This window comes from Lithobates pipiens, unplaced genomic scaffold (genome assembly GCF_037356315.1).
Source record: "Lithobates pipiens isolate NorthernLeopardFrog02 unplaced genomic scaffold, aLitPip1_a1.2 Scaffold_18, whole genome shotgun sequence".
NCBI classification, from domain to species: Eukaryota; Metazoa; Chordata; class Amphibia; order Anura; family Ranidae; genus Lithobates; species Lithobates pipiens.
Window position 1 is genome coordinate 559,840,477 of NW_027507758.1, and position 18,149 is coordinate 559,858,625.

The 18,149-nt window shown below is 43.0% G+C and overlaps 1 protein-coding gene across 1 annotated transcript in view; it reads right to left on the bottom strand.

Annotated features, from left to right (window-relative positions):
• Positions 1-1,925: 1,925 nt before the first annotated feature.
• MMUT (methylmalonyl-CoA mutase) overlaps positions 1,926-18,149 on the bottom strand; it is a 134,164-nt gene continuing 117,940 nt past the window's right edge. The window contains exons 12-13 of the mRNA XM_077488958.1: positions 17,047-17,214; positions 1,926-2,297 (exon numbers count right to left, since the gene is read on the bottom strand). Of these exons, the coding sequence (XP_077345084.1) occupies positions 2,169-2,297; positions 17,047-17,214 (297 nt within the window). The 3' untranslated portion in view covers positions 1,926-2,168. The remainder of the gene's footprint in view (positions 2,298-17,046; positions 17,215-18,149) is intronic.

Consider the following 18,149-nt stretch of genomic DNA (forward strand, 5'->3'; position numbering starts at 1 on the left):
AGCTACATTTTGCAAAAATGCATCTGAAGTCTCCCAAAAACATGTGGGAAAATGTGTTATGGTCTGATGAAACCAAGGTTCAACTTTTTGGCCACGATTCCAAAAGATATGTTTGGTGAAAGAACAACACTGCAGATCACCAAAATAACACCGTACCCACAGTGAAGCATGGTGGTGGCAGCATCATGCTTTGGGGCTGTTTTTCTTCAGCTGGAACAGGGGTCTTAGTCAAAGTAGAGGGAATTATGAACAGTTTCAAATATCAGTCAATATTGGCACAAAACCTTCAGGCTTCTGCTAGAAAGCTGAACATGAAAAGGAACTTCATCTTTCATCATGACAACGACCCAAAGCATGCATCCAAATCAACAATGGAATGGCTTCACCAGAAGAAGAATAAAGCTTTGGAATGGCCCAGCCAAAGCCCAGACCTGAATCCCATTGGATTTGGATTGGGGTGATCTGAAGAGGGCTGTGCACAGGTGATGCCCTCGCAATCTGACAGATTTGGAGTATTTTTGTAAAGAAGAGTGGGCAAATATTGCCAGGCCAAGAGGTACCATACCGATAGACTCGTACCCAAAAAGATTGAGTGCTGAAATAACATCAAAACATGCTTCAATAAAGTATTAGTTTAAAGGTGTGCACACTTATGCAACCATATTATTTCATCCCCCCCCCCCCCCCCCCCCCCGAAAAAAAAAAAAGATTTCAGTTCGTTTTTCAATAGAGATGTACAGTTTATAGGTCACATTAAAAAGGTGGAAAAAGTTCTGAAATGATTCATCTTGGTCTCATTTTTTACATCACAGAAACCTTACATTTGAACCACTTGTCGACCAGCTGCCATCATTTTATGGTGGCAGATCGGCTCGTTCCCGCAAATCGCTGTACATCAGCAAAGCAGATTAAACAGCACAGTGCTTGTGCAGTGTAATCTACTCCTCTCTAAACTGTTAAAAAACCTCCCTGAACCTGCCACTTCCTGTATGCCCTCTCTATACTGACCACGAAAATCAGAAAATCATGACCACCATGGTCAAAGTGCGTCCCTCCGTCATACGCTGTCCCCCTCCACCATCTTCCTGCCTGTCATCTCCCCCTCTGTCTGTCTCCACTCAGCACCACCAAACCTATAATTGCCACCGCTAGCACCTCTAATTAGAGGCTGGCATACCACGCTGTGTAAATCATTTAGGAGCAGTGTAAATATCGATTTTGAGCGGTCATCAAGCTGGTCACGCGACTCGTGGCCACTTTACAGCTACGAGACAAAGCTTCTGTGGGATGAGCCGAGTGGCCATGGGATATCCCCAGCTGCCGCGGAACAATCTATTGGAGCTGGAAAGCGGCCGTGAATCATGTGACCGGCCTGAAGACAGCTAAAAAATATATATTGGTATTTATACTGCTTGTTTTTGTGCTATGTCAAGCTCTAATAGAGGGTCTGGAATACTTATACAAATGGGTTCACAAACGCTTTAACTATTGTTAAAAATGTTTCCTCCCTCTAATCCTGCCCGCCCTGTATAAAAAAAAAAAGGATTTGTGTACTTACCTATTCTTAAATCGGCTCTGCTTCAGTTACATAGTCCAGGAGGTCTGGCTCCCCTGGGTCAGTGAGCATGGGGAAGGAGGGCCCCAGGTGTTCACAGCAGTTGAGAGATTCCTTACATAGGGGTGCCAGACCTACAAGATCACGGAATGGACAGGAGCAGATTAAAAATCGGTAAGTACACAGATTTGTTTTAAACAGGGTAGACGGGATAGGTTGGGAGGGACATTTTTTGAGCTTAGAGTTAGGCTTTTCTTCCACTTTAAAAACTAGTAGTAGAAATGTGTGGCTAAACCAGACTTGAGCCTGTATAATGGAAAACCCAACATTTCTACTGCTGGTTCCAAGCCCATAATATGTAGTCACAAACTTACAAAAATGTTATTTTATTTTAAATTACATTTGAACAAATCTTTTAAAAAATTTTTTTTAACACTCAGCACTTATTAAAACAGGAATATTTGATGGCATATAAGAAAAGTCTTAAAAGTCACATTCAACAGATCAAAGTTGACAAAACGTCATCAGTAACTCCTCCCACTGGTCATTGACTCCACCCACTGATCACTAAACAGCAAAGTCATTGGGCAGATCTTGAGAAGAGGCCATTGCTTTAAAGGGACTGCTGTCGTTTTTCCAGGCTTCGTTCAATATCATCAATTACTTGGACAGCAGCCTTGGGAATTCGGGTTCCTGGTCCAAACACGCTGGAGACTCCGGCATTAAAAAGGAAGTCATAGTCCTGTAGAAATCAGAGGAAATATGTTAGAAGTTATGCGAGAAGGAGGGAAAGGTGGAACATATTTATTAAAACTGGAGACAGAAACAGTAGTAGCATCTATTACAGCCAAATTCCAGCAAATGTTTTAGCATTGTAAAAAAGGTAAAGCTGAACTCCAAATTTCTTTTCACTAGAACTAAATGGAATGATCAATCCCAGCATAGATCATACCTCTACCATGTTGCCCTGTTGTCTGCATCTCCTCTGATATTCTGGGTTTAGTTGTGGCATTGTACCATGTGACGCTCTGTATAGTCTGATGTAGACGGAGACCCTTCCATAGCCACTTCCTGGTGCATCTCTGGACTACAAAACACCCCTCTGTAGTCTTTCAGACCGTGCAAATGATGCAACTTCCTTCACACCTCTGATGGTGGGTTAGATGGAATACATCCTAATTAGCATTCAATCCCGCCCAATCACAGCTACAGGAATAGCCCAAACCTCCCAAGTCCTGCCTTGCAGATCCCAGCATTATTCATAATCAAATAGTAAATGCCTTACAATCCAGGGCATCTAGATAAAAACATCTACCCGCTGTTGACTCAGCTCCAGCAGAAGTGCTCCACCTGGAGGACTCCACCTCTGTCCCTGGTAGGCAGGGGCAACCTACTAAAAATTATATACTTACCAAAATTCCTGTACTATTTCAGGCAGACCCCGACCCCCATCCCCAGATCCTTTTTTCGTAAGCTCAAGAGTTTAGTGATCTCCTTTATATGGGCAGGAAAACCCCCAAGGGTGGCAAAGAACATACTTTATCTCCCACTGTCTGGAGGCGGCCTGGCACTCCCCAACTTCATGGTATATTATTGGGCGGCAGTTTTAGTGACGGTAAGGTGGTGGTTCCTGCAACCACGTCAAAACCCAGCGGTTACCCTGGAGGCAGCCCTCCTAGGATCATATGCAGCATTATCCAATCTGCCATACAGGGGGGGATAGGGCCAATCCTGCCATAACGGGTCCTATGACAACTACAATTCAGGAGTGGAAATCCTCCAGGGCTGCCCTCTTGAAGCAAGGGTGCATCTTGCCTCACACCCCCCCTCTTTGGGCCAACCCCATGCTACCTCATCTATCCACTGTCCCTGACCCAGTGAGCTGGGCCAAAAGGGGTATTACCACGCTAAAACAGGTAATGCCACGGGGTGTTATAGCCCCAGTTTGGGAACTGCAACAGGCCCATAACCTACCAAGAAATTTCCTTTTTAGGTATCGGCAGCTCCAGCATGCCCTCAGAGCCAAATTCCCCTCCCGGCCCACGCTTGAACTGGACTCAATTGAGCGCCTCTTAGTCTGGGGGGGGGGGGGGGGCGGGGGCGGTACAAACCGCTCTCCTCTCTATACCTCTACTTAACAGTAGTCCACGACATTAAAAATAATAGGTCCATGGTCAGATGGCAGGAGGATATCCCCTCTCTTGGAGAGGAAGAATGGTTGGAATGCCTGGCTACCTTTATTCCATCCATGATTGTGGCTAGGGACAGGTTCATACAATTAAAATTCATACATAGGGCTTACTACACGTCACAAAGACTAGCGAGTGTCTACCCAGGTCTTAGCCCCAATTGCACTAGATGTGACTTAGAAACGGGCACCTTCTTCCACACCGATTCCTCCATCCGGATTTTGGTGTCATATCCTGTTTAAAATTTGCACGGAGGTGGAACTACCCCGCCCTCCTGGCTGTGGAGTCGAGTCTGGCCAGAAGCTCCCATTCACTTATAACCCTCCCACTTCCACCTATTCACAGCAAACTTATCTTATTAGGACACAAATCAGGGACATATGTTATGTATCCTGGGAGATGGGTTGCTGTAGATGAATACCCCTTACATATGCAATATTGATGCCATGTCATTGCTTATCTGTACTTGGATCCCGTGTAAGACGATTGTTATATTTGTACTGTCTTATTTGTTGTCAGAAAAGAAAAAAACCTGTTAAGAAAATAAATAGTAAATTCCTTCATACACCGCCTATTCAAAAAGCTCCCTGTGCTGCTGGGCGGGATTGAATGGATCACAATTAGAATTCATTCCTGCCCAGTTAGTTCCCGCGGGGGGGTGGTGGGGGGGGGGGATGTGCTGTTAGTCTTGCCAGGATGACAGGATCAGAGAGTGGAATCACCGGACTGCAGCTACGCCTCCGCCTCCCCAGCCTCCTCCGCTGTGCTGACCCCATGACCGGTGCCTCCTCCGCCGACTTCATGCACAATGCCTCCTCCGCCTCCCCAGCTCTGCCTGCCTCCTCTGGCAACCTCATGCATGGCACCTCCGCCTCCCCTGTGTGGCTAACAGTGGAGTCAGCGGCCCGTGGTGGTGCCCACTAGGCAGCAGTGCTCCCTAGGCGGCTGTCTAGTTCGCCTAGTAGGAACGCTGACCCTGCCTCCCAAAGTCCTTCCTCACATGACCACTGATCCCTCCTGCCCCATGGGCATAAAGACCCAATTAAAAGGGATTCTGGGAGGGGAAGGGTTCAAGGGAAACTTTTTATGCCTGTACCTTTAGCATACCTGAATTGTATTCAGTCCATAAACATAAATATAGATATTGTATTCTTATATTTTGTATTGCACAATAGTTGTGAGCTTTCTTTTCAAAGACGACAGAGTACTTAACCCTACAGGAGGTAATATCTTCCAGCTGGCTATGCTCAGTATATGATCAACTGATTTGACTGCAAATGCAAACCTTTCCCTGCCAAGATTCCATACAATTTCTACGCTCCAGTCTAAAAGCATGCGTTCACCCCCAGAAATGGTATTTCAACAACTGTAAGAAACATATCCCAATCTACTTAAGATGCCATTCATTTCTTACAGGTATTTATAGTGCACTTTCAATTTACGTACATATTGTACATTCACATCAGTACCTGCCCTCATGGAGCTTCTAAATCTAAAGTCCCTAACTCGCATATATACATACACATACTAAGGCCAATGTAGACAGGAGCCAAGTAACCTTACAGCATGTCTTTGGAGTGGGAGGAAACCAGCGCTACTGAATGCCTGTTTTATTTCATAAATTTTTTTTAAATTGCCGAATGGTAATTTTACATTGTGGGGCTGTCCTGCAACTCTGAGCTGAGCGTTTGGCTTGCAATTACAGTGTGGTCCCATCGAACTCAATGAATGAATTTGATGGGCTGTGCCTTGAAGGAAGCCATCATGGCCACGGCATGTGTACAGACCTGTATGGTCATATTGTTACAGTTTGGGTGGGCGACCAGGAAGTGGTAAAAATGAAACTTCCTTTTCTTGACAGAATCCGCCATCATGGACAGGCTGCGTGCAGTTGAACAAGCTTGGTCGGGTAATTAAATTCTTGGGAGAAATGGACCTTAGAGACAGTGTACACAGGTCCCGGGTTAGGTTATTGGATGATACCAACCGCTCCATCATAAGAAATACAACGGGCCCTGTTCGTGAGGGAGATGTATTGATGCTATTCGGAATCTGAAACCAAAGCTAGAAGATTATGCTAGCATGCTTTATAAATTTACATCGCTGGACCTTGCAGAAGCTTTGTATTTTGGTTGAAAATAAAAAAGTAAATGGTAAAAACTGTGGTTCAGCTGCCTCTACTTACCACCCTCCTTGCTGCCCATGTGAAAAAGCCCTTCGCTTTAGATACACTTGTAAATTATGTTGTGTAAATTAAATGGTAAAAATTCAGGTTAAAGTGTTACTAAACCCAGGAGCCTGCATTCACTATATCCGGTCTCCCACAGTACACAGTACATGGAAATGCAATAGTTTTAGTAAATATAAACTGCTAAATACATTTTCTCATCAGCAGTATATAGCAGTCTTGTGTCTGGTTAAAGAGTTTTAATTTTCCTCTGACTGTCCTATGGGGCTGCAGGACCTATGACCCTCTGTCTGGAGCAATGTTTCTCAACTCTAGTCCTCAAGGCGCCCCAACAGGTCATGTTTTCAGGCTTTCCATTATTTTGCACAGGTGATTTGATCAGTTTGACTGCCTTAATAATTACCACAGCGGTTTCAGCTGAGGGAAATCCTGAAAACATAACCTGTTGTGGCGCCTTGAATTGAGAAACACTGGTCTGGATAGTGCCGATTGGCCCTTTGCTGATCACATGCACTCTCCCAAGCAAAAAACAAAACCTCTCTGGCAATACACACCAAACTTAGCATCTTGCCCCCGAGACTGTGTTCTATCAGGAGATGGATTGGGGACAGGGTTATGCCCCGCTCACATGATCGGATTTTGCGACAACAAATGTTGGATGTGAGCTTGTTGGCGGAAAAGTCTGACTGTGTGTATGCTCCATCAAACATTTGTTGTCGGACTTTCCGCCAACAAATGTTGGCTAGCAGGTTCTCAAGTTTTCCACCAACAAATGTTTGTTATCGGACTTTATGATCGTGTGTACACAAGTCCATTGGACAAAAGTCCACGCATGCTCGGAATCAAGTACAAGCCGGAGATATAACTAGCACTATCACGTCACTACATTCGTAATTGTTGGCCAACATTTGTGTGACCGTGTGTATGCAAGACAAGTTAGAGCCAACATTCTTCGAACAAAAATCCATGGTTTTGTTGTCGTAAAGTCCGATCCTGTGTACAGGGCATAAGTAGAGTTGGATCAAGAGTCTTTTTACACAATACAGAGGATTAACCCCTTAGGTTCCACAGTGAGTATAACAAGCATGTTTTACTGCACATACAGACTGATATTACTGTTGTGGGTTTAGTAACACTTTAAATTATTTTTTTCCAGGTTGTTGCACTACAATATACGAAAAGTTTGTAAAGCACTTTAAATCAGATTTGGCAGAATCACCAATTGCAGCTTAACCAGCATGGTCTAAATCTGTACAGTTAAAATAATCCTACTCACGCAGAGATAACAGAAGCAAGTCGTTTAGCTAAGATTTTCTCCAAATATCCCAAGATGTCAGAAAATCCCCTCTCTCTCTGTCCATCTTCATCACCAGGACAATTTAGATCATAAAACTTAGACCAGTTTAGAGAATAAAAAGTATGAACATTGTATACTGAACATACTGTAGGGTCATACAGATAATACCCCATTATTGGTCTGGTTGGAAATGACTTTGTGAAAATGAAAATGTTCTTTATAGGTAGTAAAGCAACATATAGTTCTGAATAAGGATGAGCTCAGGCGTTTTCGCATGGTCCATGTGCAGAGCCCACCAGGAAGTCGGCGCAGTGCGGCGCTAATCACAGGCAGAGAGACATTGCCCTGATGCGGGACTGCAGAGGACGGGCAATGTCTCACTGCCTGTGATTAGCACTGCGCCGACTTCCTGGCGGGCTCTGCACGTGGAGCATGCGAACACGCCTGAGCTCATCCCTAGTTCTGAAACATGAGCAGGTAATTCAAATAAACAAAACGGTAACAGGATACCTCAAGAGGTGGCACACCATAGGCTGCTCACATCTGGTGGCAGAGATAGTGAGAAACTGTACATAAGGTATATGATAGAGGGGTTTTATGGAGACCAGTCTTCACTATGTTTTTGATCGAAGTGTTTCAGCATTTGCTCACAATTTGTCTAAAAATAAATCTAAATTCCAACTGGAAGAGATTTCATTTGCTAAAGCACTCTATTATAAATACGTTCCATTCTTGGAAATTCAAGAAACCAGCTTAATGTTTTTAAAATTCTTTTTTTGCATCTGTATTAATGATCTACAGCCTCTTTAACCACTTCAGCGCCAGAAGGTCTACCCCCCTTCATGACCAGGCCATTTTTAGCGATACGGCACTGCGCTACTTTAACTGGCAATTGCGCGGTCGTACGACACTACCCAAATAAAATGCATGTCCTACTAATTCAAAACAGGGTTTGATGTAGCAAAATGTCCGCTGGCTGCATGCTTACTGTAGGTGTGATGAGGTTGAGTGGAAGGTCTTGCCAAGCCCATCTTGGTACACAATTTCATAAGTGTGTGTTTCATTTTTGCCGTGCTCATGCGCAGTAGTCGGTCGTCCATTTTGGGGGCAAATTCCTCTGTGCACTGACGTCAGCCACTGAAGGAATGTATGACACGTTGCGCATGTGCAGTATCCAATGAAATACTCATAATATACGGCTGTATATTAAATTGGGTGCTGAAATGACCATCGGCTGAAACTGAATGCAATCATGATAAGATAATGTCACCAGGATCACCTTAAATGGGTCCTAAACTTTGAACGCGGTTTGGCAATGCAGCCGACTTCTGACGTGGATTGCACATTCTGCCAGGTTGGTCATTTTGGCACAACACCTGCAGCAACTTCTCCACTATGTGCCAGCTGTCTAGGTTTCTGACATCGTCAAGGCCAATGCAAGTTCATATGGTGCTGAGAGATAAGTGAATGGGCTGCATGAATGAATGAATGGGCTGCAAAATCACATCAAATGGGAACACACAGAAACACTGCATTCCTGTGCGATTCAGGTGTGAACCGTCCCTTAGAGTTGCATAGAAACATAGCGTTAGAGAAGCAACAGCAGAAAAAAAACATTAACCCATCAAAACTGCCCCCTTTTTTCATTATTTATCTTTTTTTATATATTTGTCTGAGGATAGACCTATATTTTTGTCCCAAGTTTCTTTAACCACTTAAGTCCCGGACCATTTTGCTGGCCAAAGACCAGAGCACTTTTTGTGATTCGGCACTGCGTTGTTTTAATTGACAATTGCGCGGTCATGCAACGTGGCTCCCAAACAAAATTTGACGTCCTTTTTTTCCCACAAATAGATCTTTCTTTTGGTGGTATTTGATCACCTCTGCATTTTTTTTTTTTTTTTTTGCGCTATAAACAAAAAGAGCGACAATTTTGAAAAAAAAAAAACTATATTTTGTAGTTTTTGCTATATTAAATATTAAATTTAAAGCAAGCAGGGAGAGAGAGGTCATCTCATAAGAAGAAATGGCAGAACAAGTTCCTTTATAGCAAGATCACGAGTATTATTTTAATCAATGCTGCATGCCTTTAAAAGCCACCACTTCCATATATTATATTATAATATAATATAATATAATATAATATAATATAATATAATATATATATATATATATATATATATATTTAGCAATTAATGAAGCATTCCAGGCATGGATATTTTCACATGGTTACATTTGTCCAGCTTGGACCAATGCAACTATTTATATACCTATGGGATCACTCAAACAGCCTTCATTAAATGGGAGACCCGAACCAAGTAATGCTCCCATCTGGACCGTTAGCCCCGGAGTCTTCAGCACTCAATCACCGCTGCACTACCATCATTGGTTTCTAGGACTGCCAGAAAAAGGTGAACCAATGACATCACTTGTGCAGCCCGTCCTCTTCAGCAGGTTTCTCCGCCCAGCTCCCATCCCCTGCAGCATGCTTCATCTTCAAGCTCCTGCTCCCACCCCCTGCCTGCCTGGGTACAGTGACATAACCATCAGGTACAATGTTTACGTAGATGGGCTCTACCAATCTAAATATGCACTTTGATGATTCACAACTGAAGTTTAAGGAGGAGCACTCTGATGGGGACTCCTGTTGTATGGGGGCACTCCAATAGGGACATCTGCTCTATGTGGGCACATCTGCTCTATGTGGGCATACCTGATCTATGGGGGCACACCTGATCTATGGGGGCACACCTGATCTATGGGGGCACACCTGATCTATGGGGGCACACCTGATCTATGGGGGCACACCTGATCTATGGGGGCACACCTGATGGGGATAGCTTATCTAGGGAAGCACACTGATGGGCACACCTGATCTATGGAGGCACACTTATGGGCACACCTCATCTATGGAGGCATACCGATGGGCACACCCGATCTATGGAGGCACACTGATGGGCATACTGATGGGCACGCCTGATCTATGAAAGCACGCCGATTGGCACACCTGATCTATGGAGGCATACTGAAGGGCACACCTGATTTAAAGGGGAACTCTGATGGGGACACCTGATTTATGGGGGCATTCTGATGGGGACACCTGATGTAAAGGGGAACTCTGATGGGGGATAAATACTGTTGAAATGCTTTGATAGACATAGATGATGGACTTTCTCTAGAAGCTGGAAATCACGGTGATAGGTACTGCCAGGAGAGAGATACCTACTAGCTTCCAGGTCCTGTGCTGAGCAGCTGCCCTGCTGCATTTGAACAGAGGGGGTCAGCCGCTTGGTATGGGTAGTATTCAGAGACTGCTGCATATTTTCTCAATGAATGCAAAGCATTCTTTGACTGGATGAGGTGGAGAGGTGGGCGGTGTTATGTTCTCCACCACCAGAGAATGCTCTGCATTCATTGAAAAAAAAATCAGCATGATCTCTGAATGATGCCATGCCAAAAGGCCGACCTTCTGTGTTCACAAGTCAGCAGGGCTGTTGCAAGGTACAAGATCCAGAATTTAGTGGAGACCACTGGAGTACAGATTTCATCTAAATAATTCCACCAGCACACATGACTATTTTGTCCTCTGATGCAGTCACTTTTTATGGTACCATCTTCCAAAACCTTTATTACTCCAGCTGTAAACTAAGTTTTTCCTGATCTGTAAACAAAGATTTTGTTTTAGTCTTCATCTGCAAGTCTTGGTAAGCCCTAGACTCATATTAAACATTTAGTTATTGTGTGGTCTACGATCCCATTGACTTTGGCTTTAGCAACTGGCAATGTGTGTTCTTTGTTGAGCTTGCTTTAAATCTTGCTGTTCCGTCTCAGAATGCCGTTGTTTTGATAGATTGGTTCTCACATCTGGTGGTCACCTCTGCCAGGTTTTGCTTTTGATGTAAACTTCTTTGTGAAAATCTCTCTTGCATGCACCGTACTGTTCCCTGGCAGCCTCCACCATGGCAATCTGTCACCAAGCATTCTTCGGCACTTAAGTGAACTATCTGCTCCCAAACTGCTCATTTTTCTAGTATTCTGTATATTTTTATAGTAGTAGGAAAAAATATCCCTTACAAAACGAAATATATACAGTACCTATCCAATATTGCTTGGTAAAAGACCACAAACAAATTAATTTGCTAAAAAAGAGATGCAATCACCAAGGATCTGAAAGCACTGAAAGAATCTTGTAAGCTATAGAAAGAATGTGTACACCTTATGCCCCAAAGTTTGTGGACACCTGATCATTAAACCTATATGAGCTTGTTGGACATCCCATTCTAAAACTATTGGCAGTCATATAGAGTTGGCTCTGCATTTGCAGCTTTACAGCCTTCACTCTTCTGGGGGGGCTTTCTGCAAGTTTAGAGAGCATCTGTTGGAACTTGAGCACATTCAGCCAAAAGACCATTGGTGAGGTCAAGCACCGCTATTGATTGAGAAGACCTAGCTTGCAATTGACGTTCCAATGCATCCCAAAAGCATTCAAGAGTTGAAGTTAGGGCTCTATACATGTCAGTCAAGTTTCCCCACAACAATTTCAATTTCACCAAACTAAGGAGTTGATTTACTAAAGGCAAACAGACTGCTCGCTCTGCAAGAGAAGTTGCAGATATGTGCCCCAGAACTTAGTGAATGAGGTGAAGTTCTGTTGACGGCCATCAATCAATCAAATGCAAACCACACTCACGTTTTTCCTTCCTTCCACATGATTATTATTATTATTATTATTATTATTATTATTATTATGAGTATTCTTTGCAATGTGACATTTCACCACATTTACCAATATAGGGAAAATCCCCCTTCAAAGTATACCTTTCCTGGCAAAGTGTGCAGTTTATCTGCCATTAGTAATCAACCCCCATGGTGCTGGCTTTATACACAGAACCATCATGCTAAAGCAGAAAAGAGCTTTCACCACACTGTGGTTACAAGGCTGGAATTGCACAATATGTATGTATGTATGTATATAATCTCATTACAGTACATGCTGCTAATGAGTGTCATCCAGTTTGTCTGAATACTCTACTTGCCTAAAAAAAATTCAAAACACAACTTTTTTCTTAACTTTTGGATAAAGTAGGCAAAGTATTTACTGTAGGTATCTTTATACAGTTGACAATTTATACAGTGCATTACATATCACTAATTCACATAAGTTCCTACCTACAAACTATGTTATATATACTGCAGCAGCTATAGACACCATACTGTAATGGCAGTGATCGGCGACTTATAAAGTGAATGTGATAGGGTGGTAGGCATTAACAGACACTGGCTGGGAGGGTCACTAACTGACACTGACCCAGCTAACTGACACGGATACAGTGATCAGTGATAATACTGTACTAATGACACTGTCTGGGAGACAGTTAACATCTAAGGGCAATCAATGGGTTAACCGCGTGCCCAGCAATGTGTAACGTGTGCTGCTTTTACTTTCTGATCTGATCGTTTTTTTTTCTCCCTGTTTTTCAGGGAGAATAACCATCCAGAATACTGTTCCCTGTACCCAAGAGTTCTGTTTTTATGAACACAGAACCCAGTGTGTGATTGGACACAGCCAATGAGCAGGCTTCAGCCAAAATCATTTGCTGAAATCTATTGCCAAATTTGTGCAGTGTCCAATTACAGCATGGGTTGGCAGGGGGCGTGCCCATACAAACCCCGGAATGAGGCCAGTCATGAACGTTACTGGGTCTGTACCTGCTGCCTGCTCACAGTATATTGTGAGTGGTGGGCAGGTGGTTAAAGAGCTTACAATCCAAGGAGCCAGTTTAGAGAAAAGTCAATTAACCAAGGTTAAATGTACAGTGTAGCTGCTAAATAGATGTTTAGAAGCAGTTGGGCCATTTTTTTCAGCAACCCCTGAACTCTCTTCTGTATTATTTTCTGTTTACATGTACACTCAGTCATTTATAGTAGTTTAGAAGCAGTTGAGGTTACTGTAATTTTTTCGAAAGAAGACAAATTGCGTTCAGGACTGTAGTTTGCTAGAATTTCAAACTCCAAATGCTTGTAAATGCGGTAACATGCGTTAATGCATGTTTGGGTTTATGAGCATTTTTAAAGGGTAAAACATTTCTGATACTTTTTGAACATATAAAAACTTTGAAAAAACACAAGTTTCACCACATGCTGTTCACTGCATTAAAGTGGTTGTTAACTCAGTACAATAAAAACCTCCCATCCCCTCTGTAACATAACATTATGCGTCCCTGTGCCAGCGTTGTATAAAAAAGCTGCCAATCTATACCTATATCGGAGCGTCACTCATCGCTCACGTGACTCGTTGGCTCTCTTCTCTGCTCGGCAGACAGCTATATCGGGCATTAGCTGGGGAGGAGAGAGGGCTGAGGAGTCACATGAGCACCGGAAGATGCTGTGATATAGGTACAGATTGGAAGCTTTTTTTACATAACACAGGGACACAACATTATGTTACAGAGGGGATGAAGTTTTTTTTGATTTTAGTAATGAAAACAGTATCATTAACAGTAATCAGCACTGATTCATAAAGAATTGTTCTTGCCAAACCAATCTATTAACCTTCTACAAGGAGGGGAGCTGCCATCTAGATAAATGAAAGCCTGTGGCATTTCTGGATTTTGCAAAAGCATTTGACACAGTTCCCTATAAACGTTTACTGTACAAAATAAGGTCCGTTGGCATGGACCATAGGGTGAGTACATGTATTGAAAACTAACTACAAGGGCAAGGTCAGAGGGTGGTGATAAATAGGGAATACCCAGAATGGTCAGGGGTGGGTAGTGGGGTCCCCCAGGGTTCTGTCCTGGGATCAATCCTATTTAATCTGTTCATAAACGACCTGAAGGATGGGGTACACAGTTTAATCTCTGTATTTGCGGACAATACTAAGCTAAACAGGGCAATAACTTCTCTGCAGGATGTGGAAACCTTGCAAGAAGATCTGAACAAATTAATGGGGTGGGCAACTACATGGCTAAATGAGGTTTACTGTAGAACCTCTGGGGGAATCTAGGATGGAAAGGGATCTGGGGGTCCTAGTAGATGATAGGTGCAGCAATGGCATGCAATGCCAAGCTGCTGCTAACAAAGCAAACAGAATATTGGCATGCATTAAAAAGGGATCAACTCCAGGGATAAAGTGATCATTCTCCCCTTCTACAAGACTCCTGGAGTATGCTGTCTAGTTCTGGGCACCAGTCCTCAGGAAGGATGTACTGGATATGGAGCGAGTACAAAGAAGGGCAACAAAGCTAATAAAGGGTCTGGAGGACATTAGTTATGAAGAAAGGTTGCGAGCACTGAACTTATTCTCTCTGGAGAAATGACACTTGAGAGGGGATATGATCTCAATTTATAAATACCATAGTGGTGACCCCACAAGAGGGAGAAAACTTTTTTGTGGAAGGGAGTTTAACAAGATATGTGGCCACTCATTAAAATTAGAAGAAAAGAGGTTTAACCTTAAACAACGTAGAGGGTTCTTTACTGTAAGAGCGGCAAGGATGTGGAATTCCCTTCCACATGCGGTAGTCACAAGGGGGCATCGATAGTTTCAAAAAACTATTGGATACGCACCTGAACGACCGCAACGTACAGGGATATACAATGTAATACTGACATATAATCACACACATAGGTTGGACTTGTGTCTTTTTTTAACTTGACCTACTATGTAACACAGCTGTTCCATACTTTTTGATTGACTAATCCTGCATGTGGGAGTGGCCCTTGAGATACTTTTTTCCCCATTGGCCACCACCACATATATATTCACATTTGTTTTGTCACTACACTAGCTATGATTAAGCACCAGATTCAGGCGTGATACATGTAAGCTGCTTGCTTCCCCCTCTTTTGTACCGTATGGACTGCTGTATGTTGGATTTTAATCGAATAAAGGTGTTGTATCTGTGTGCTGCCGTCCAGGCTTATTCGTTTGTTCTCTACTATGTAACAAATATTTTAATGAACGAGTCCAGTAGCAACTCAGGTCCTCTCAAGCAATTTTCTAAGGCCTCATGCACACAGGGCGTTAGAAAAAATGAGCTGCAAAGCCACCACCAACGCCAGGAAAAAGCAGCTGTAAAAACGCGCTTTTAGTCGCTTTTTGCATTGGTGTTAATGCATGTTTAGCTGCGCTAGCTTTTAGCAACGTTTCTCTGCCTATATTCAAAATCAATAGCTATGACAGTCCATTGATTTAAATAGAAGTTGCACCAGAATTCAGATCATGACAATTTGAATTGCGGTGTGGCTTGTGCACAGAGGATCTTGGAGGGGAAATATATATATATATATATATAAAAACAAAACTGTTGTGGGGTCCCCCCCCCAAGACGATACGAGACCCCTCAGTCTGGTATGGATTTTAAGGGGAACCCCCACACCCAAAAAAATGCTGTGGGGTCCCCCCCCCCCCCAAGATCCAGACAGGGGAGGGGGAGCAAGCGAGCATCCCCCCACCCCAAAGCACCTTGTCCCCATGTAAGAACAGGAGGATGAAGACATCGCCAGAGGGAGAAGAAATCTAAAGACACCGGAGCTGCTTTAATAAATTACTTTATCAAAAACCTGTGTACGGTTTTTTTTTTGACACTTTTTTTGGTGAATGGATAGGGGTACAATGCACCCCATACTCATTAAGCCCTCTGCCCACAGACCCCGATAACCAATGACCAGGGTTGTCAGGAAGAGGCCCTTGTCCCCATCAACATAAGGAGAATGTGCTTTGGGGTGGGGGGCCCAAAGCACTCACCCCCCCCCCCCCCAAGTTGAGGGAATTTGGCCTGGTTTGGTCCGGAGGGGAATTTGGCCTGGTTTGGTCCTGGTTTGGTCCGCACTTAATCCCCCCCCCCCCCTCCTGACCTGCCGAGCTCCATGCTCGGATAAGGGTCTGGTGTGAATCTTGGTAGGGACCCCACACAATTTTTTTTTCAAATCCATATTAGATCGAACGGTCTGTTATGATCTTGGGGGGGGGGGGGGGACTCCCAGACAGTTCTTTTAAATTAATTTTGGCGAGGGTTCCCATTCAAGATCCTCAGTGCACAAGCCACCCACAAGTCAGATCATCATGATCCAACTTCAATTCAAAATCAATGGGCTCTCATAGGGAACCACTAATTTTGACATGTCAAAAAAAAATAAAAAAAATGCTTGACAAGGCTTAACACGGCTGCATCCAGCATTTCCTCACGCATGCTCATGATGAGATCTGTAGTTAAAATACTACAATAAGAAGCAATCTACATGCATATGCCTCTCTCTGCTGTTGCTCTCTCTTCTCTCACAAAATGGCTGAAATAGGTCATAATTTTCTTATTTTTCATGCATTGTGGGCATGTGGGAGGGTCTCCTGAGGTTATCTTTAAAAAATACTTCTAATCTCAAATGCTCATAACTGCTGCTAACCTGGCATAAACTCGGAATGCAAAAGCTATAAAATTGACTTTTTGATCGCCGGTTATCAGCTGTTAAGAAAAGGTTTTCAACTGCCCGTTGTACATGAGCCCTAAGCCATTGTGCTGCCCAGGAAGGTAGGTGTTAGAACCTACATCAATCTCCCCAACATAGACAGAAAAACCTAACAAGGGCTCTATTCATAATTAAAAGAAAACATTTTGGTAGGTTAATCGACATTTCCAGATCTATAGAGAGCAGTTGTTCAGAAACATTGGCATGCTGTGGACTAGAATTAGTCTAGTATTGCTTTTTGAGATACTAATTTATTCAAAATTACAAAAAAATAAATCCCTTTTGCTCTGATTTATTGATCAGCAGGAGTTAGCTGTATTGACTACAAATCATCATGCAGGAAAATTACCTGTGGTGGGATAACTCCTCCGCACATAACTAGAATATCCGGGCGTCCTAGGGCACTCAGCTCTTTGATGAGTTCTGGAACTAGCGTTTTATGGCCTGCGGCCAGCGTGCTCACACCTACGCAGTGCACATCTGCATCCACGGCCTGCTGGGCCACTTCACGTGGAGTCTAACAAAGAAGCAGAAATGAGAAAATTATATTTTATGACCTCTTTTTAATGTACGATAGATGTAAAAATCAAGCCCTATCCACTCCCTTCTCCAAAGACTTCCTACTGGTCCTTTAATAAAACTGGCCTCCTTATTGACCGATATTGAGGGTTGGGAACAAGGAGAACCAAGGCCAAGCTTGATATTAGCAGGAAAAGTCAATATTTTCATAGAACTTCGGCTGCCTAGAAATTTGTATCTACTGGTTTGTACTGACATAGTTTTCAATGAAGCTAAAGGGTAACTCCATTTTCACAAAGAAAAATTATATAGCAAATAAAAAAAAAAAAAAAATCATAAAACAATTGCTATAAAAGCCATACGCCAATTTAATGTTAATAAAATAAAAAACAAAACAAAAAAACAGATAGAACAAAGTTTGTTAAAATCCTTGCAATATAGATTGATCACCCAGAAGAACTAAATTGGAGTTACCCCTTAACCGCAGTTTTTGCATTTTTTCATCATATGTTGGGAAAGTCTTTCACATTCCTAAACACAATCTATATCCGACAACCATTGTATTTAGGTCTCATTAACAGAAAAAAAAAAAAAAGAATAAAACAGCAAAGAAAATCATAGCAATCTGAATACTATTCCCACCAATAAGCTTACCCAGAGACATTAGAATGTTGGCTGATCCATCCAAAAATGGCCATCCCAGGAGGCTGACAGCTAATATGTATGGGCACAATACAGTGGACCTATAATTGTATTTAGTGCCAAGTAATATATTGGAGCAGTTGTCTCCAAACTGTGGCCCATGGGCCGGATGTGGTCCTTTGCCTGCCTTTATCCAATCCTTTGGTCACTAGTCCTCCCACCGATATGGGGTATTATTCTTCCCATTATTAACAAGTTTGAGGCACTATTCCTTCCACTGACACTAGTAGT